This window comes from Lepisma saccharinum, chromosome 2 (genome assembly GCF_977018435.1).
Source record: "Lepisma saccharinum chromosome 2, izLepSacc3.1, whole genome shotgun sequence".
Classification (NCBI taxonomy): Eukaryota; Metazoa; Arthropoda; class Insecta; order Zygentoma; family Lepismatidae; genus Lepisma; species Lepisma saccharinum.
The window spans coordinates 94,451,104-94,473,306 of NC_139230.1; the positions used below are offsets into that span (position 1 = coordinate 94,451,104).

General features: G+C 39.3%; 1 protein-coding gene across 1 annotated transcript in view; it reads right to left on the reverse strand.

Moving 5' to 3' along the window:
- The window catches only part of LOC145984470 (uncharacterized), a 212,764-nt gene that overhangs the window by 57,649 nt on the left and 132,912 nt on the right, over window positions 1–22,203 (reverse strand). Inside the window, exon 4 of the mRNA XM_083118129.1 lies at window positions 16,713–16,837. Within this exon, the coding sequence (XP_082974255.1) occupies window positions 16,713–16,837 (125 nt within the window). The remainder of the gene's footprint in view (window positions 1–16,712; window positions 16,838–22,203) is intronic.

Below are 22,203 nucleotides of genomic sequence, written 5' to 3' on the forward strand. Positions count from 1 at the left end.
GCCTTCTGAAGCTCACTTGAGAAAATTGATGAAGGGTCTTAAATGTCCTTACGGCGTAAATTCCCATGTCATCGACGCTATAACACATTTTTTAGTGAAAAGAATGAGAATGAGCGTAGCGGAATGCTGATTTTTGATGAAGTTAAACTTAGGGAAGCAATTCAGTTTAACTCGAATTCCTAAAAAATAGACGGCTTTGTTGATTTGGGAAATCTTACTCCAGACGAAATCAAGAATCAATTAACAAATTATTCTCTAGTTTTTATGTTTGTTCCTTTTCTGTATAATTGGATTCAACCCATAGCAGTATATACTAGCAGCAATGCCACCCCTGAAGACATTCTCACAAAAATACTTATCCAGGTTATCATACATTTGGAAAAAGCAGGGGTCAGAATTATTGGTTTTACATCTGACGGTAGCCAATGTAACAAAAAGTTATGGAAATGCTTTGGAATTTCCGGAAACAGAAACAATCTTAAGTGCTCTATATCCAATCCAGCTGACTCTAGTAGAAAGCTTTGGGCATTTTCAGACGAACCACATATACGAGGCGCATCCAGAAAGTAAGTTTCCCTATCTTTTTAAAAAAAAACCAACACAGTTTCAGGAAACCATTTATTGGCAACAGGTACAGCAAAGGTTCAGCTATTTTTCAACATAGCAACCACCAGAATTGAGACACTTGTCGTATCGTGGTATCAACTTTTGGAACCCACTGTCGTAGAACTCTGCCGCCTGTGAATGGAACCAGCGTGTGACAGACGTCTTCAGCTCTTCGTCGTTGCCAAAACGCTCACCGGAGGACAGGAATTTCTTGAGGTGCAAGAAAACGTGAAAATCGCTGGGAGCCAGATCAGGACTGTAAGGTGGATGATCAAACAACTCCCAGCCAAATTCCGTCAAAACAGCTGCTGTGCGCCGAGCCGTATGTGGACGAGCATTGTCATGGAGGAGCACAACACCTGCAGTAAGCATGCCACGCCTCTTGTTTTGAATGACACGTCGCAATTTCCTTGGTGTTTCACAGTAATGGTCAGCGTTCACCGTTTCACCTCTCGGGAGGAAGTCAATGAGCAAAATGCCCTTCCTGTCCCAAAACACGGTGCACATCACTTTCTGTACCGAGAGCGTCTGTTTGAATTTCTTCTTGACCGGAGATCCACTATGCCGCCAATGCATTGACTACTGCTTGGTTTCCGGGGTGAAGTGCGAAATCCACGTCTCATCGCCCGTGACGATCCTGTCGAGGAAATCATCGCCGTCATCATGGTACCGTTGCAGGAATGTCAGTGCTGCTCATGAACGTTTCATTTTGTGTTCGGGTGTCAGGTTTTTCGGCACAAACCTGGCACACAATTTTTTGAGCAGCAGGCGCTGCGTGACAATCTCATGCAACACGGATCGCGATATCTGCTTAAAAAGGCTACTCAACTCCGTAATCGTGAAGCGACGGTTCTCTACGATGCGCTGCCGCACCAGGTCAACCAGATCATCAGTGATGAGGGACGGACGCCCACTGCGCTCTTCATCATGGACACTTTGACGACCTTCCGAAAACTGCCGACACCAGCGACGCACCATCTGCTTAGTCATAATGTTCCGCCCATAGACCTCACAGACCTGACAATGAATGTCAATTGGCGCAATGCTTTGTGCATTCAGGAACTTTATCACCGACCGAACCTCGCATGCGGCGAGAGAAGGAATACGAGCTTCCACTTCGGACCACTGCTGCCTCGCTACTGGCGCCGGGCGGGATCTGTCCGCCTGGCATATGATTGATACGTCTGCTGCGCATGCGCAATTTACACGGCTCATTATGTTTACTTTCACGGGAAAAAATAGGGAAACTTACTTTCTGGATGCGCCTCATATTTAAATGCATAAGGAATAACTTCCATGATAAAGTGCAGGTGTACTATAATGGTGATATTGTTGATTATTCATTTTACAGAAAAGTGTATGAACGTGATTCATCTACTGAACTTGCCGGTATGAAAGCTTGCTACAAAGTGACCTCTGCTCATTTGGATCCTAATTCATTCCAACGAATGAATGTAACACTCGCAATGCAGCTGTTCAGCAGATCTGTGGCTAATGGAATAATATTTTATCGGAGTATTAATGCAGAGGGGTTAGAAGGCAGTGAAACAACGGAAAATTTCACAAGGGACCTAAACTGCCTATTTGACACATTAAATTCATTCACTCCTGCACAGGCACTATATAAAGGATCAGAAGCACATACAACTTTAATAAAATGGAATGCTGTCCTTAGAGATAATCGAAATTCCTTCGCTTCAGAAAAAACTCTAAGAATCCTTAAGAGTGACTTTTGAAAGTACTTCAGAAGTGTCCGAATATTTGTGGAAGAACAATTACAAGTAGGTTTTGACAGGAAAATTTAATCAAGATCCCCTAGAACGCCATTTTGGTATATTGCGGTCGTTCACTTGTGATGATAATCCCTCCACTGTAGATTTTCTGCACTTACATATGCTGCAATCAATGTACGTACCAGCAAAAACTTGCTTTATTTTCGGGCGGAAACTGTGAATACAGGACTGAATCTCCTCTGACGTCTTTTGTTAATCAAATGCAAACTCTGGGAAGAGCAACCGAAAATAAAAATCTTTCGGTGAAGAAGCAAGCTGAAAATAAAATAAGGGAAAACATTTCCATTGTTGAAGATGAAATTCAAATACCGGACTGGGAAAACAACATACCGAACTTAAGTTAACAAAGTGTTGGTAAAGAATACTTGGTGTATCATTTGGCAGGATACATAGTGCGGTATATTTCAAAAGTGACGGGTTGTAAACTGTGTACAACTTTTCTGCACGGGGAACCAACTAATGTACCTGCCTCACTTACGCTAATCCAAGACTATGGTTCGGGCGACGGCTGTAAATACTTTACCTATGCATCGAAAAGTGTTTATGATGTGCTGTTACGAGTGGAAGAAGTTGTTGCAGAAAAAATGTCATGTGCTAATAGTTTATGGGGTGATATATTTTTTGAGTGTTTGGACAATTTAAATATAATTGCTGTAAAAACTTCGCAATTAGGATGCTGTGAAGATCATGTGCTGCGTACGCTACCTAAACTCGTATTTCACAATGTGAAATGTCGATTTTTCTGCCGCACCAAGGAGATAAGAAAGGATTAAAGTGCCTCGAAGACAGCAAAATCATCTCGGAATTTCTCCAAACTATTCAGCTGCTGAGCTTTTCTTCAAACGTAAGTAACATACATTTTTGTATCTTATGTAGTTAGTTATGTAAGCAACGCGAGCATCTTCCGCGCCGTCTCAAACGTCACCACTGACATCTAGGCGGTGGACCACGGCAACTCAGGGAGTGCGCACACTATTTCTTCTATACGCTCTGGTACAACTACATACAAACCACAATGGTCTGGATGGCCTGGTGCAGAGATTCAACCTGCAAACACTCCGAATGTGAAACCATCATCTTAACAGTCAATTCAAAGGAAGCAATGCTGGATCATGCACTTCACTACGGCAGAATTGTTTCAGGCCTCGCAAATTATTTTATTTGTCAGTATAAGTTTTCATATATCATCATAAAATATAAAATATGTATATATATATATATATATATATATATATATATATATACACACACACACACACATAAAATATAGAAAAGATTAGAACATATTAGAGAATGGAGAACATAGCGGATCATTACCACACTATAACTAAATTAGAAAAATGAAATACAGCTGCTCGTAAGTGAATTAAGAAACACAATGGCGTCTATTATAATTGTAATTATGAGTACCGTTGAAATGAACGAATTTCAATGAATGCAGTATTTAAATGTGTTCCTTCCCAAATTTGTTGTTGTCATTATTATTATTGTTATTATTATTATTATTGTTAAGATAAGAGATACTGTGCCTTCATACCGAACTGTTGGGAGATACTTTACATTCGTATCGAACTGTTGGGAGAATAAACTCGCTGGCTCGCAAATTGTGTGTTCCCAAATTCACCCGTTTGATCTTCGGAAGATTTAATGACTCTTCCTCGTAGGCTCCGTTGTAGCTTGCTGGGAACAGCACCAGGGCTGGCTGGATGGTCGCGTGGCATATTTCGCACTTAGGTCTATACTCCATCCCCGGAATCTGCGGAGCAAGACCACGCATTAAGACAGAGTAGGAGAGAAAGCGAGTGAGCCTAGCGAAGCAGTACACGCTGCTGCAAATGGCTGTTTGCTGCAGTGACTTTTCCCCATCCACACATTTCCGTTCCCTCACACGCGTCCTCTGGAGTCACTACTTGCTTTAGTTCGCTCGCTCCAGAGATTCCCGGGACGGAGTATAAGTGCGAAACGGAAATATGCGGTCGTGTGTGACTTACTGCTCCCGTATCGGCCGCGACTGCAATAGACATTATCCAGATGACTGTCCATCGCTTGATGACTTCTGGGTTCTCCTCGACATCTTTAACAACAAAGGGCGAGGGAAGGTGCCTGCATACCGGAAACCTTGACACGAATCCTTGGATAGTCGACATTCTTGATATACCTATATTTTTATCACACCCTTGTCCTTTTGGGAACAATCATTTTCACATAAAGCAGGTGCTACTAGGTGGTGGAGAAATCTGAACGTACAGTAATAGCATTGTTCTGCCCACTACAGGATTCACAGAAAATCTCCAGGTATCGGATTGCTGGGTCCAGAAAGTTATGTACAAAATGATGCAGGAATGAGCAGACTTCATCAGCTCCCTTTCGCCCTCGTTCTGGGTGCACGTGAAAATAACTGTCTTAACTGTGGCAAGAATGTAAACATTGAATGTTTGAGTTGGGGTTTTAAGTCCACTTTATGCACATTAAGGCTAATCGGGACTGGACCTACGGTTTAAAGTGGGATCCGAACCACTGTGCCATGTGCCTCCAACGGGTATCGAACCCGGCACCCCTTGATTAAAGATGACGACGCCATCGGGGAGGCATGTAAACATTGAAGGCAAAAAAAGATAACTGTCTCTTATAACATACGTCGTTTGCCTTTATACAGTGCGATTCAAAAGTACCCGAATTCTCATTTTAAAAATTCATTGCCGTAAAACTAGAACATATTTCGGAGTATTGTTACTTGTGGTGATATGTGGGTGACCTTGGAAATGTGCACAGCGCGCGCGCGGTGGAGTTGGTAAGAATTAAAATCCCGTGCAGCATGAGTAGACCTCGGATTTTAGATTCTTAACCTATTTTTTTCCTTCACAGGTATGGCAGACATAATAAGTTATGTCAACGTTTCGTTTAAAAACGCAACAACTGATGAAGTTTTATAATGCCTAAAAAAAACTATTTTGATTGTTAGAACCTATTTTAGGTTTATGCGCCTAAATCAAGCCATTTTTTAGGTTTTTATATATTTTTTAAGGGTTTGAAGGATTTTTATGTCACACAGAGGCATTTGCTTTGTTTGGTCACGGAAAAAATCAATGAAGAATGTGTTTACTCTGTCGATTTCCCTTCCTCCAAGTCCATGGTGATTTTTCAAAGCTCAAAACAAAGCTAAATGTCTGATGCTACTGTTACCTGTACAATCCAAGGTGGTCTGATCTGTGTGATCTTGCACACTTTCACGTCATTTCGGTGTTTTTTGGCATTCACGCCTTGCAAACTAACATTTCAGCATTGAAGTTTGCACCACTGGCTATGTTTTGGTTGAAAGATTATTTTCAGCACATAAGATGATCCTCACAGACAAAATTGCGGAGTTTGACTGTGAATAACATGAAGAAAGATTGTTGCATAACTATACGGCGAAGAATGGATTTTAATAGCAAATTTCCAATGGTAAGTTCTACCATCGCCGTAGGGTTAGGCAACACACATAACGTTATGCAAGATAGTGCGTATTTCAGTATATAGGTATCCAATTTTCATTGCTGGTGACTATATCTAATCAGCATTTTTCAGGAATGTTGAACTATTTTAAGTTTCTTTGACCTGCTTCAAGATTTTTCGAGCCTAACTTAAGATTTTTAGGATTTTTAGAAGCTATTCTAGGGTTTTTCGAACCTATTTTAGGATTTTTAGAGACTATTTTAGTAACCTAAAAGCACTCTTTTTAGAACCTAAAAATCCGAGGTCTAACCATGAGTCTCGGGCAAGAACAGAGAGTTTCTATGTTGGAAGCTTATTTTGTGATGTTATAGATCCTGGTTTCATTTGGACGGGTATGTTAACAGTCAAACACTCGCCTCTGGGCTGAAGACCCACTTCAGTCTCAAAAAGTTGGAGTGTGGTGTACAATTTCCAGGTGGCAAATTGTGTGACCATTAAATAAAAATAAAAAAAACCTGTTAATTCAGCTGTGTACTCATGGAGATATTATCCATAGATTATGAAATTTTTATACTATTTTAAAGTGTTCACTTTATGTTGTTATTATTACTATTATTATTTCTATTATTGTTATTATTATTATTATTAATATAATCATTATTACTATTCCATAACATTATGTATCAACTTTCCCCCAAAATTATTTACTTTATAAAATTTATGTAATATATGGCATACCACCCAAAGGAAAAAGTTCAGTTTACACATATCCTACAAAGTTGGTGTAACTTAAATTGAAAGTCTGCATTATATGTAAGCACTGTACAAAATAACACAATATGACATGGCTATCAGAGCCAAAGTGGCTTTGCCATATTTAGTTTAAAAATTTAATGCTACATTATAACATGAATATACAAAATAACAGCAGGAAATATTAAAACGTTTGCAATAAGTGAGAACACTCAGATATACGAGGGCAAATCGAAAAGTCTTTGCCCCTATTATTTTTCAGCCAAAATATTGGTGTGATTGAGAAACCGAGATATACATTCAATGCAATATGTTTTTCTTGGAACGGCCCAGCGTTAACTCTTGGCTTCCACTATCAACCGGCCGAATTTTACAACAGTGGCATCTCCAAACTAGTGGTACGATGAGACAAATGTCTGAACCGCTGTGGTGACTATGTGGAAAAATAATGCAAGGTACATAGAAAAATTCCTATATTTTGATTTCCATGCATATTTATTATTTCGGCTGAAAAAAAAATTGGTACAATGACTACGATTTTTTCTCGTAATATAGCATAGAATTATTCCCAAATTTTTCTATTCAGTGGTACCACCACTACTGTCTCCGTGAAGGAGAGTGCTACGACATCGAGACTAGGTTTGAATTTAGATAAGACATGGATGCTCCATTGTATTTGTTCCTTTCTGTATTTCATATATTCGCCATTCATCCTCGTCGTTGTGATTAACCTGGAAATGTATGACGTAAAGTAACCAGGCTACTGGTTACAATACAATACTTAGATTTTCATACAGTGATTGTCGTTGTTCACATAACATTGTACATTGCCATTCCATTTACGCATAACTCTATCTTAAGGCTTACTTTTATGTAATGCTTCTGTGAAAAAAGTATTTTTCGCTTTCTCATTTGAATGTACTTTTGTAAAGAAAAGGTGTCCAAGTTTTCAAGTTCTGGCATTTGCTGACTCAAATGCTCGAAGACTCAGACAGAAATTACTAAATATTTCGATCAACTTCTTACATCATAAGAAACATTAATATTTATTGCAAGCTAACTCTAAATTATTTTCATATATAAATTGCACTTTTATTAACAATTACTCAAATAATTGTATTGAATAGAAATTCTGTGAGTCATTAATTCCAGAAAATTGTCATTCGTTCTCCAATAGGTCACATTACATATTTGAATACAGTGTGTAAGAAGTAAGCTGTCAAGAACCATTCACTCATACATGAATTTGAAAATTCATGACTATTTTTTTGACACCTTGTTAGTTGTCAAATTGTAGTAAACTAAAAAGAAAGAAAATTTGAATGGGACTTATGATTTAAAAATCTTAATTCTTCACAGATTTATTTAGAAGTAATAGGTATCCGATTCATTTTGCATACAGAATTGAATTACCTTTTTAAAAATAATTATAGGAAAACAAACAACCCTGCCTCTAGTAGAGGATATGGCGTCTTTGTAATCGTCTGTGGGAAATTGTGTGTGTGTGGGGAGGGGGGGGGGCGTGGTGCTATTCTATACTTTTGCTGTCATGTGCAGCTTCAGGTTTTATCATTGGCGTGAATATTTAAGTCTTCGGACAATTTTATTGCTCTTGACCCTGATAAAGTTTAAATGTAGACTCTGTCATTTAATTTGTGTACCAGGTCGTTTATTTCTTTGTTGATAAGAGAATTAGTTATGTGACGCAGAACCTTAATTTTCTGCAATCAATTAAAATAAAAAATACACACACGGTGTATTAAAAAAACAGTCTGAATATAACAGTTTGACAATCAATGAGTTGAAATCGAAGTAACGTGCTTAACGTGCTAATTTGCACTTTGCATTGCTTTATGTAAATAAGTATTAAGTGTTATCAAGTTGAGAGACATAGGCACGATAAATTGTTTGGATTCAACATTGTCGAACCGAGTTTAATTTTAGTGTAGCGATATGTCGGGGAATCTTATCAATATTGCATACTGCAAAGTCAGTTCTGAGTCACTCACTCATGCTATGCAGTAAGGTACCCAGTTTTTTCTTGTTTTTTTTTGTAGGGGAAACGGTTTGTTAGCATTTTGAAACAAAAGTATGCCGACATGTGTTTGTAAGTGCGCACGTACAATATATACAATACATACAGTATGTGTAGGGGCAGTCATGCTCTCCTGGTGGGCTGATATAGTCTATTACTACCAACTGTTTTCCACAACAATAAACATATTAGTGATTCACAACAAATAATTATTCTATTCATCAGAATATTATTCGCATGTAACGTACCCATTTTTTATCAGAAGTTTCTTTTATGCTAAATAATTTGGGAAAGGGTTTCAACTCCATCATCCTCTCCTGTGAGTGAGCCATTGATGACATGTATACGTGAGAACTAGAATTACTAAATGTCCTAGAGATGGTGTGAATAGCATTTGGATTTTTGTAATAATGAACTACAATTTGTTTCTTTAGGAAGACTGTTGTCAACATCATAATATATGCATTTATAACAGTTAGTTTATGTCTATACTATTAGCATGACTCAGTGTTTGTCATCGATATAACGATTGGGAAATTATGGAAGTGAAAGGCAATAAAGAGATGGCTCCACCAGGAGAACAGAATATTTGATCGTTGAATGGCTGCTCAATCGTGCATCACCAGCACTTTACGGCTTGGCTCTCAATTGAATACATATCACGTTTATTCGTACAAAATAGCAGAGCTAGAAGCAATTACAATATGCGCGCTATCGGTCATGGGTATCCAGACATTGCTGTGCTGATGATTTAGCAATAATCTTGTTTCAACTTAGCAACGGCCGCAGCTGTCGTGTTTTTCATGTTGATGCTGAAGAAGTCGTTCCGTGGCCAAACCTGGGTCCAGGGTTTTTTTGGGGGTTGGGGGTTCAATCCCCCGCAATAACTTTATTTGTCCAGTTCTCTTATGTTCGCAACATTTATATAAATCTCAAACTCTCATTTTATTACCCACAAGCGGAGTAGAATTGTTATGTAACTAACCAGGTCGTTGGCGTCTTGTAATCAAAGGGTCCCGGGTTCGATACCCGGTGGAGGAACATAGTAGTTCGGATCCCACTTTAAACTGTAGGTCCAGTCCCGATTAGCCTTACTGTGCATAAAACTCAAACTCAAACTAACCAGCAATGTAAAAATTTATTTTACTTCACTATTCTTTCACTTTTGACTAATCGCGAAGTTGGGGAGGAGATATCATGAAACTGATGAAGTGATACTCACCCGGGACCCCTGGCGTCAAAGCGCGCTATGCTAACCACTCTGCCACGGCCATAATGAATGTGTCAAACACTTCCCAATTTATTTCCTAGGCATTCATCTGAAAGACATTACTATTTGTGACCGTCGGAAACCAAAACTCCTGAGCCACCCCCTGGGCCTCCCCGATAGCGTAGTGGTAGCGTCGTCGCCTTGTCCTGGGTTTGATACCCGGTGGAGGCACATAGTTGTTCGGATCCTACTTTAAACTGTAGGTCAGTCCCGATTGACCTTATTGTGCATAAAGTGGACTTAAAACACCAAATCAAAGAAAAAGTCACATTTCACAATGTTTCGAATCTCACTTTAAGCTGTATGTTTAGTCCCGTTTAGCTTGAGCTTAAATTATACAAAAACTCTGCTAAACCGATTATCTTGTATTCGTGAAAGAATCGGCCTGCATCTGTTGGAGATGGAAAGAATAAAGTTGATTGGCTGAGATTAAAGGACGAGTCGTGAAAAGTCTCACCTCGTCTCGAAAGTCTCGAAAATACGGAGACCAAATATTTAATTACTTACAAATACTTATTCCCTGGAATATAGAATAAATACGGGATTGAAGCGATCTGTGTCACGTTTCGCTTGACATGTTGTGTGTCTGAAAGCTTGTTAAAGCGGGAGTGGCACGGGGGCACGGGCCCCTTTCAAAAGGGATGATTAAGTGTAGTGTTGATGGTATTATATCACAGCGAACAAAAACAAAGTTTAGCACAAATACACTAATCGGGACTACATTTACTTGACACTTAGATAAGTCGACACCGGAATTCGAATCCTGGCTGTTGGTCACCAGGCAATAATGTTAACTGAGGAATTCAATGCGTGAGCATTCCAGACCACATATCTTCCATGTTTGTGACAGTTTTACGTAACTCAATCTTATCTCTTTCTTTCTGTAATCAGTGTTAATAACGTAAAATTTCTATTTCACAAAAATCTACTACTTCTATCACCGAATAAACAAAGGTTCGAGTTTTTGTTCCCTGGTGTAGGTACACTGTAACCTTTGGATCCCACTTTAAAAATCCAGTCCAGATTAGTTTATGTAACTATAAATTGGACCTAAAGTGAACCCTTGTAATTATCCTGATGTGAGTAATATATATACAGGGTGTATCATAAGTGATGGTCATAAATGAAACCAGAGATACATCGCGTCAAACCCAGACGAAAGTTCCTCTTCCACTTTTCCGAGAAATGCTCAGTGTCGGAGCTAGACACCACCGAAAGTGTGGGAAAGTACAGTTCACACCTCTGTAGGACGAGTACTATGGCAGTTAGAAAGGCGGTTCCAAAGAAATCATAAAGGAATCTTATGCACTCTACCAGAAACGCACCATGGGAGATCTGTGGGACCTATGCGGAAGGGAATCCCCATAGGAAATGGGGTTCCCGTAGAAAGAATACGTGAAAGGGGTATCTGAGGAAGCAGGTGTATATATCAGCTATGTTTAATATCTAGAAAAAATCTGCACATTACATTTCCAGTGCTAGAACTCTCATATGCTTACAGCATATTCTGAACTCTTCTCAGGGAAAAAGTTCTAGTTCCGCCTATGTTTCAGACCGAAGTGGTAAGGGAGCTTTCAGACCGAAGAGAGATGCGACAAACGACAAGCGAGAAGCCACAATTCCTATTCAGTCTATATAAGCAGACATTAACCACACGTGCGTGAACAACAGGAACAGGCCAAGGCGGCACGGTGCACGCCGTTGAGATAACGGCCCAGTGCAAGCGATACGCACGAGACAAGCGACGACAAATGCAGCTTGTTTCGCTTTTCGCAAGGTTGTATTGATTACTGGGGATTCGTTTACAAGCTACCCGTTTCGCTTGCCGCTTCTTTCTGAAACATTAAACCTTAACGAAGCGACACCGCAAGCTGCACGTGTCGCTCGGACTGAGTCGTGTCAGAAAAAAAACACAAGGCAGATTCCATAAAGTACCTAGCTATATCGGCAATCTACAAACTGTATTTTAAATAATAGTAATGTTGGTTTGAATTGTTGTTTTAAGCTCACTTTATGCACAGTTAAGCTAATCGGGACTGGACCTAGAGTTTAAAGTGGGATCCGAAACATCGTACCTCCACCCGGGACCCCTTAATTACAAGGCAAGGACTACGCAATCAGGGAGGCCCCTTAAATATTAATGTCTCATGAGTCATGACTAACGAAACTTTCTTATTCTCATTATACAGTGAGCAAAATGTTTGAAAGTTTAAGCAACTTTCGGGAATAACATTTTGTAACGTCTCCCACTTTTAACTTTTGTTGGCATGATATCTTGCATTATTTTTACAAGCTGAGGCAGCATTTTTACGAGACAAGACGAGACAGACCAAAGTCTCGTCTCATGGACAACACTACTTCTCAGAAATGTAGCGCTCAAAAAAACTTGTTCCTTGATGCCTTATTTCGATCTCTCGTAAAACTCTTAGATTTAATTTAATTATATTGTGATTTCATACTGGGGAATCGTTACATGCGCGACTTAAAACGTATTTGCAAATGGTGTTGAATCTATTTGAGGTAGATCATCTCGAAACAGGCATCTCACTTGTTCACTTACTAAGGATAATGGGACTTGCCTATAGTACGTTATCTTCTTACGAGGCTTCACAAAACTTCTCGAACTTTCTGATTCTTCCGACAAATCATTGTTGGTTTAATCTCTTTCTTTCCTACCTGATTTTCGGATTTTGGTAACCTGAGTATCTGAAGGTGCTCAAAGCCGAAGACTGCTTCTTCGTTGTCTTATGAGGATTCAAATATAGCTATCCCGTTCCGGACAGCTTTTTGGCACGAAGCACGGTATTGATTACAACTCCCAATTCAGGATTCAGAATCTATTATTGGGTTGCAACGGGTACGAAATTGGATTAAGTTTCAATTAGCTTCGTGCATCCAATAAGCTAATATTAAACATATAAAATGACACATTTACGTCCTGTGATTGGCACTGTGCAATGCAATCAAGTATAAAATATGAGGGTAAGGTTTCATGCATCCGTAGCTAAGGTTATATATGGAATCTAGCAAATAGAAGGTTAGATAGACTTCAGCTCAGCTTTGATACAAGCAAATGTACGTATTAAAAATCCGGATCCTGAGGAGATCGAACGCACGTTTCCCATTCATACAACTGTGACATTGACCGTCTGGATTCAAGAATTTCAGTTATTTCTTTTATTTCTGCCGGGCCTCCCCGAAAGCGTAGTGGTAACGTTACCGCCTTGTAATCAAGGGGTCCTGGGTTTGATACTCAGTGGAGGCTGGAGACACATTGCACAGTGGTTCGGATCCCACTTTAAAATTGATGTTCAATCACCTCCCGATTAACCTTACTGTGCATAAAGTGGCCTTAAAACAACAATTCAATCGATCTTTTATTTCTGGCATATTGTGTGCCCACATATATGGGTGATTCCATGTCAGAGCACCATGGGGGAGGGAATGGGCAAATTTGCAACCACTCTCTCCGGTGTTGACCAAATTTGGAGCATTTCTTCTCTTAGGATCCGTGAACATGCATGTATTTTTCCGGACACAACCCTACCCGTAGACGCGTGCGTATTTGACCAGAGTAAAAAATCTGGAATTTCTTTTGGGTTACCTCAAATCCAAAGTATTCAAAGACAACCCTCCAAGAACCAGGGATGATTTGAAGGAGCGAATTCGGCAAGAGATCCACAACATTCTGTTGGAGATTTGATTTACAATTTTGAACTATTTTCTTTTAAGTTTACCATCATCGATTTTACTCCATTTGTACTTTCGGAGAGATAAATAAATGCAATTTTCATTGAAAGGGAAAAAATTATTCTAGAAAATACTTCTCCACAAACAATGACCGTACTGCTGTCGTACATTATGATGAGTTAATTTTGTTTCGAATATCACAAACATATAGCACTAAACCTTTCATTGTGTGATAATAATTCAGCATATAAAATTTGAGTACTCTGAAGAAATATGTCACTGGCTCATACATGGAGGGTAAGGAGGGGTTGTGATGAAAATCGAAATACCCAGCTAAGACGATGATGTAATAGGGTCATTTCATGTCAAATCATGGTCCATCTGCCAGCATCCACCGATTTTGAGTAAATTTACAGAATTTGCTCTCGTAGGTCTTCTGAACATGCATATAAATTTTGTGTTAGAAAAACGCATCCATTATCGAACTATGCATTTTGAAAATTTCAGGTTTTTTAAAAATGAGATACGCTATTCGTTGACTATATCTGTTTCTAAATGAGGTATAGATTTCGGAGAACACCGATTGATCCGCTCATATTATTCCGTTGTCAAACTTTAAAATTTCAAGATGTTCAATAATTTCTCCATTGCTGATTTTATTATTTTTTAAAAAAATATTTTGAAGCTAAATACATTCACAGAGTTTGTGAACGCTATTTACCTTTTAAGAGAGAATTTAGCCGACCCCGTTGCAGAGTGGTTAGCACATCGCGCTACGACTCCAGGGCCCCGGGTTCGAATCCCGGCTTGGGCATGGATGTTTGTGAGTGTCCATTCATCAATTTCATCACATCATCACTCATCTCCATCTTTGCAAATTAGCCAAAAGTGGCACTAAGGCGAAGTATAATAAGGCAAATCAATAAACAATAAATCAATAAGAGAGAACTTAATCATAAGAAATCTGCACAAAGAACGATTGTATTTTCTTCATTTTTACTTAATTTTTTTAAGAAAACTTATTCTTTTTATTACTCACTCATACGAGCTTTACATTATCATCACGTTATAGTCTGATCTATACTGAACGAAATTAGGTACTATTCGTGACTCTACTGTCATTAGTTTCCGAGAGAGAACTTTAATTGGAGTAGTGTATAATTTCAAATTTAAAGCTAACAACAACCTCAATATTTATGATAATACTGCGGAAAACAGAGGGTTAATCGCAGCGGTGAGGATGAATAGTGAATGGATCAATACACGAAGGAACAAATGCAAAAATTGATTCATTGATTCAATCAGGTTATTTACGTTGATTTTATTCCATTTTTGGCTAATTGCAAAGAAGTGGATGAGTGATGATATGATGAAATTGATGAAGGGAAACTCACAGATATCACCCATGCCAATGCCATGATTCGAACTCGGGTTCCCTGGCGTCGTAATGCGCTGGGATATCCATCCCGGAGGATGGCACACAAATTCAATGAAACGCGCATACTGTTATCCCACGAGGAGAAAAACTCTGTAGAGCTCTTCTCCAGTTTCAACCCTAAGCGAGCAAAGGGTGTGTGGGTGATGCATCAGCTGCTTGCCATGTAATCCATCCTGCCCTAGCGTTGTCAAAATGTACGATATTCCTCAACACATTGTCGACATCTTATTTAGTACCAATTATGTGTATCATTACAAGGGAGACAAGCGTACACGTTGAAAGCAGAGAACGGAGGACGTTGTAAATATGGTAACACGAGGGCACTAGGACACAAGCGGAGGGAAACATTTTTCACTGCGTGAGAAGTAAACAAATGACTCTCTACTGTAGTTCCAAAGTTGGCCGCGGTCTTTCTCTTCTTGGTACGACATAACCTTACCCAAAGTTTGATGTAGGATACCTTGCTTCATAGCCCGCTAACTGAATCACTGAGTTAGGTACGTAAATATACGTATAATTATGAGAGGGTAAGTGCATTGAAAGCTATCAATTTGAATCAGTGGCGGACCTCCCCGGTAAACAGGGGTTTGAATCAGTGGCTTACTTACAAATTCATTTTGGATTTCTGACGATTTTTCTAGCTGTATCCATTAAGAATTCATCGCTCTCTACGTGTACAATTTATAAGTATCGGGCAAGTGATATTTGTTCTTTGTTACAAAGATGCCCTATCAGCATTAGATTTTAAAACAGATGTTTTACAGTCGAAAATGAAGTAAATAGTCTATGTATTATTTGGACAATTTTTTATTTTTTATTTTTTTTATCGTGGGTTCGTCGAAGAAAGGTTGTGTGGAACCCTGATAGACTGATATGGAAATCCTTTTAGTGCTTTCGGAGCTAAGCTCTTCACCCTCAGCTATCGAGATGGAAAGTTTATTTCTTGCCAAATGCTCTGCGACCTATCTCCGCAACATTGGCATTACGCCCATGTTTGCATTCTTTCGGGGCATTTGCTTGGTGACTCCGCATTCTATCTTCCGTGTACTTCCCAAGAAAGAATCCCAAGTGTTAGATCAAGAAACGTGTTAGAGCTGCTTTTACGATGTTTCAAACATCTAAGCGGTCTAAGAAACTTTTATAAAAAATAAAAACGAATCAGTGGTACATCAAGTTGCACACGCATTCGCACGATAGACTCAATGGTAGAATCTATCTGCATTTGTTTAGGTAGCCTATTTGAGTTCTGCAGGTATGGATTCGTTATGTTATATAAATTGCAAACTCACACGTATTGACGCACTGACGAATTAGGTAATGTGTGTATTTAGCTGTGGGTGATAGCTTTAGGAGAATTTGTATTTTCATCCATGTATTACTTTCAAACATATATAAGTAGCTATAATACGCATGATGCTATGGTTTGGAATACTTTCTGAAATATACCTACATGCAACGTATTTAAGAGACGAAGTTTTATTAATTCTTAATAGAAAGTAACATTTTCGGTGCAAGTTTAACTGATTAAACGTAGAATCACAGCTTCTGAATAAAATTGGTAACCGCTGTGTAGCTTTCTTTTCAATACAAGTTACAAAATGAAAGAAAAACCTACTAATTATTTGATTAATACATAAATGCATGCACAGATTTTCTATTTATCTCTTAATATATGTAATAATATTTACTTACCACCATTAACTTGGGCTTGTTGCTTCTTGTAAAGAAGGCAGCAAGGACACAAGTAGCAGGAGATAACAGCCAGAATCAGTATCGCTGCTACTAAACCCAACACTATGCCTAATATCAGTGGAAGGCTGAAATACAAAGGAAAAGTATAAAGAGGACCTTATTCCAGTCTAATTATTCAATGAGAGAGACTAAAATAATAAATGAAGTTAGCATTACAGCGAGGGGAATGTTTCACATGTTAGATGGAATATAAGTACTTTTATTGTGGCTGAGGGAATTAGTTACCTGTGCGTTTTCAAGCATAAATTCTTCAATTCTAAAAGTATTGAAAGGTATGCAGGTACTTAGAATTTTTCAGAAATATAAACTATTTTATTTTTGGGTTAGTAATACGGACAGAGCGGATTTGTTATATTCATTCATTTCCCTGCAACTTTGGCGTGAGGCGCTCTGCTCAAATCTCGCCTATGAATACAGCGATTAGAAACTTTTTCCACGTAAAATCTATAAATGCGCGTGTTATCGTTCGTTTTCTTCACTTCCTTTGTTGACATTCGTTGCCAATTGAGTGAACCTTGCAGACAGGGCAACGTGAAAACAGAGCGTTCGTGGGTGCGGAATTTCAAAGAACACTGAACATCGTGCGTGACCGAACAGAAGCCACACACCAGCAGGTCCGACAAAGTGATCACAGGCCTGGAAGAAATTGTTCTGGAGGGCCGGCGATCGACGGTGGAAGATGTCGACTCCACTGTTAGATCTGTTCACGCTATCCTGCGTGAAAATCCGAAAACTCTGAAAGTTTCCTCCATGTGGGGCGGAGAATGTGGATAGTTCTTCTTCGAAGTTCGGCACCAACGAACGCACGTTTTCTCGTTCCTTCTCACCATGTTTCACTCAATTGCAAACGAATGTCGATAGGTGTAATACAAAGCAAGCGAAGAAAACGGACGATAAGACATTGTTCTTGGAAAGTGGATGTCATCATGCGTATTGTCTAAAAGGCTTCCAGCGCCAAGCGGCACCACGAGCCTTCTAAGAGTCGGATGATAATGCCGTTTGTTTCTCACAATCGTCGATAATGTTTTTCAAAACAAATATCATATTTGCACCAGCCCCCATTCCTGAAAAAAGGAGACCTTAAAACTTGAATGCACCACGTAATTAGTGAAACAAAACTTTAAGATTAGTTTCCCCCTTAAAGAACTTGAGAGGGGACCCTTCAGAAATGAAGCAGACAAATAAACACAGCGTCAAAATGTTGTTTGCAGAAACCTCGACAGACACATCATGGATAAAGCATGTGAAATTAAATTGTTTATATTTTACCCAACTAGTTTGTTTTAGAACTTCTTTTCGAATTATTGCATACATTTAACATACCCACATACATGTAAATTGTAACACTTGCCACGGGAATTTGTTGTAGGCACTATACCTTTCGCGAGCTATCAGCCTCTGTGACGAAGTGGTAAGGTGAGGCATAGATGTGTGGCATTGTGGTCATCAACTATTTAATCGTTTCACTTGGCATTCATCCTCGTCGTCGCGATTAACCGAGAAAAATGGTAAAGCGACGTAAAATAACAAGTATATAAATACCAACTTTAACTAGCTACGTCAACAAAAAATGTTCACTGTTAAAATGGCTGCTCTGGAAACATATCATTAGTATTCAGATCGAAAGAGGAAATAGAATAAGAAGTACGATTGGCGTTCTCAGTAACTCTGGTGCAGCATCTTGATAAACCTAATCATTACATTCACATCACCTTGTAACTCGGAATGCGATTGCAGCAGCATAGAGCAGTGTAAGCTTGTTGCTTAAGCTATTCAACGCTTGTATACAAATGTTATTGGCACTTCTTCTGCCGCGTGGCCGACGTTATGGTCTTGGCTCGGGTTCACTAAAGGGCCAAGGAGAATATGCCAGAGGGGAAACTTCCATCTTGCGAGAACTTGGTTGGTTGGTTGAAAATAACTGCGAATAGCCTGCTGAGAATAGAAAAAAAAACAAGTATCCCGAATGGCAAACACAATGAAAACTATGTATGATGATAACGAACGTGAAGAAAAAATGCTCCTTGCTCCACCGGAGTAGGTGGGTGTAAATTGAAGAAGCTGTTCCTCCACCTCTTGCCACTCCGCTTTGGAACTGGTCATTTGCACGCTCGGCGGGCCTTCCCATCGTGAAGGCATCTGTCGATCTAGATTAAGAATCGCAAGTGCTCGTAAGTTACTCGCTTCCCACGAAAGGGCATTGCTTCGGCGACCCGTTATATTTACTTTCTATATTTGAATACTTCGCAAAGACTTTACGCAGAGAATTGTAGCAGGCAAAGAACAAAAGAAAAGGGAGACGTCTTAACACCGAATAAAGCTTTCTTACCTTACCATAAAAAAGGAATGTTAACCCGTAAGGAGGCGTGCGTGTGTAAAAATTACCCATCCGATTTTGAAACTAAATATATTTTTGATCACTTCCGATAAGTGTCTGAGGCCACACTTCTCAGTACCTTTCCAGTGAATCCTTCCTAGTGTCGGGACCTTGAATCAGCTGTTAGTTCGTTAGTTCTGCTCGCAGGACTGTAGAAACACTGCCTGGGTAATTTCACCCAAACGTGCGGCCATAGGTTTCAGTTTGGTATTCCAACATGTTTTTATTTTCTTCCAATTTTTATCTATTGTATGATTCAATGCAAATGTTCAAAATTAATAAAATTAGTTTAATCAATAAAGGTATTTTTATTTACATGATTTAAAACTAGAGCTGAGCCGATACCACCATTTTGCCTATACCGATACCATGACCGATACCCACCGATACCGATGCTTGTATAATTCCAGTACAAAATAACAAAGGCTAGTAACCGAGTCATACTAACTCGTCACATCACTAGGCACGTATTTAGAAATATATAATTTGGGGAGCCAGTCCGAGCCAAGTGTCTCAGAAATATAATAATAAAATTATTTTTATTTAATACGTTAATATAATTATTTGTAATAATATGAAAATTAATTAATTAGTACTTAATTTCTCCGATGCGTATGGAGTATTGCTGTATGTAACCACAGACTAAGAAACGGAGGAAAGACAAGGTTAATACTTATTTTGTTCTTTCTATCTTGAGTAAAAAATATTGTTATTACATAAATAGTAAAAAGACGCTATAAAATCAGAGATAAAGCAGCAAATATTCATCATCTGGCTTACGTGTAAGACCGCTAAAATTTGTGTAAAAACAAGTCATGGCAAGGAAATTTATGTCAAAGAAGTAAAAGAAATTGAATATTTATTTAATAACAAAAAGAATGATGGTACGTCCATTTGATGAAAAGTAAAGTTCCTAATAAATATTTTATATACATTATTGTAAGTAGTGGTGTATATAAATCTTTAGAGGCGCTTCTCCGATGCTGTCGTTGTCGCCTTGTAATCAATAGATTGCGGGTTCGATGCTCAGTGAAGGCACATAGTGGTTCGGGTCCAACTTTAAAATGTAGGTCCAGTCCCGATTAGCTTATCTTTCTTAGTACTGTCATTCAAAGCCGTAAGTTCTGAATCTAATCTCGGCGGAAATTATTGATTGATTGATTGATTTGCTTTATTTACTTCGCTTTTTGTGCCACTTTTGGCTAATTTGCGAAGATAGGGATGAGTGATGATGTGATGAAATTGATGAATGGACACTCCCAAACATCCATGCCCATGCCGGGATTCGAACCCTGGCGTCGAAGCGCGACGTGCTAACCACTCCACCACGGGGGCCGGCTTTCGGCAGTCACAGGAAAGACAGAAGTGAAGAGGATAAGTATAAATTGCTGATTCCCCTTCGCGCTTGAACGTAGATAAAACAAAGCTAATTCCACAGTGACCTTCATCCCTCTTTTCCAAGAACTCCGTAACTACCTGACCCGGCATTAGTGCGGCGGGGGGTTAAAAACATCCACCTATCTTATGACCACGATTGGCAGTGAATGGTTTATTTCCCACAGCATTAACTAAGCAGTTACATGCCTTCATAGTCACGTTTGGGTTCAGATTTCACTTACACATGTCATTGACCTTCCCATATGCTTCCCAGGAGGGTGGGGTTTTATCCAGTGTTTGTAGAAAAATCTATGGAACTTCCTGTGCTGGTCTCCCAATCTATCACAAGGAAGGGTGAATGAACTTTTAAAAAGAACAAATGTTGAGACGAGCTGTTGCCTTTGTCCGCTCTTTTAGCCACTGAAAATCTTTGGTATCGGATGGTATCGGTAAAATAAAATGAACCGATACTCACCGATGCCGATACCGCCGGTATCGGTATCGGCTCAGCCCTATTTAAAACATAAATTCATACTTGGGAAGCAATTTTGCACGAGTCATTACGCCCTAGCGGAGAGTGTGCGTTCTGCCGGGTTAAAACATACACATATAAACAAATATCAACAGTCATAATTTAGGAATCTTCATACCGAAGCGACAGGCGATAAGCATCAAGCGAAAAGCGACAAACGACACGGAAGTTTCACAGCGAAGCGACAAGCGGCACGGGTCCCTCCAGTCTGCAAGCAAGCATTCACCTCACATGCACGAACAACAGACCGAGGGGATATTCAGGCAATCGAGAGATTTCAGACCGAAGCAACAAAAGACAGGCGACACATGTCGCTTGCGAAAGAGCCAATCAACAGAAATATTTCACACCTTATCGGCATGGCAGGCCGCACAAGACTGCTTTCGATTTGTGAAATTCTCAAGCGATACGTGTCGCGTGTCGCTTCGATGTGAAATCTTCCTCAGAATAGGGCCCAGTCCGAGCGACACGTGTGGCTTCTCGTTTGGCTTCGGTTCCAAAAATTCGATTTATTTCTGAAGGTTGGTTCCCAAAAGACGTGCTGCTTGTCACTCGCTTGTCTCTTCGGTTTGTAAGTTCACATACATAAAGTATAATAAAATAAACACGGACTCAAATCTTTATTATTGATAATAAAATGCTCCCCTGTGTTTAGCACCACGTCATGAAGGCGTATAGGGGGTGTGGGGATAACGCCCTACACTTTCTTGGTCCGGTCATGAGTGGGGGTGATGTGATCAGCATCACGCCCCTGACCGCCTTTACCCCAGTGTTGCCACATGAAGGGAAATTTCCCTTTTGCAGGGAAATTCGGACCAAAATTTTATCCAAAAGGGAAAAGGGAATTTCAATGAAAAATACCATAATTTCAGGGAAATTTTAAGACATATCTGACTACATTATTACAGTTTATGTTAAGTTCCAGTTACATATTCACATTTTCATTGTTTCTGTTCTTTTTTCTGCTCATCTATTTATATCTCTGTTAAGTACATCGCTTTTCTGCATCTTCGGATAATAGTGACGATGAGGATTAACGATTAAATGGATTCCTGACCAGGATCCAAATCTGGAAGCGATGAAAGTGACATGTATGTGAAAAATTTAACATTTTTTATTCACATGGACCAACGGAAATACTACTA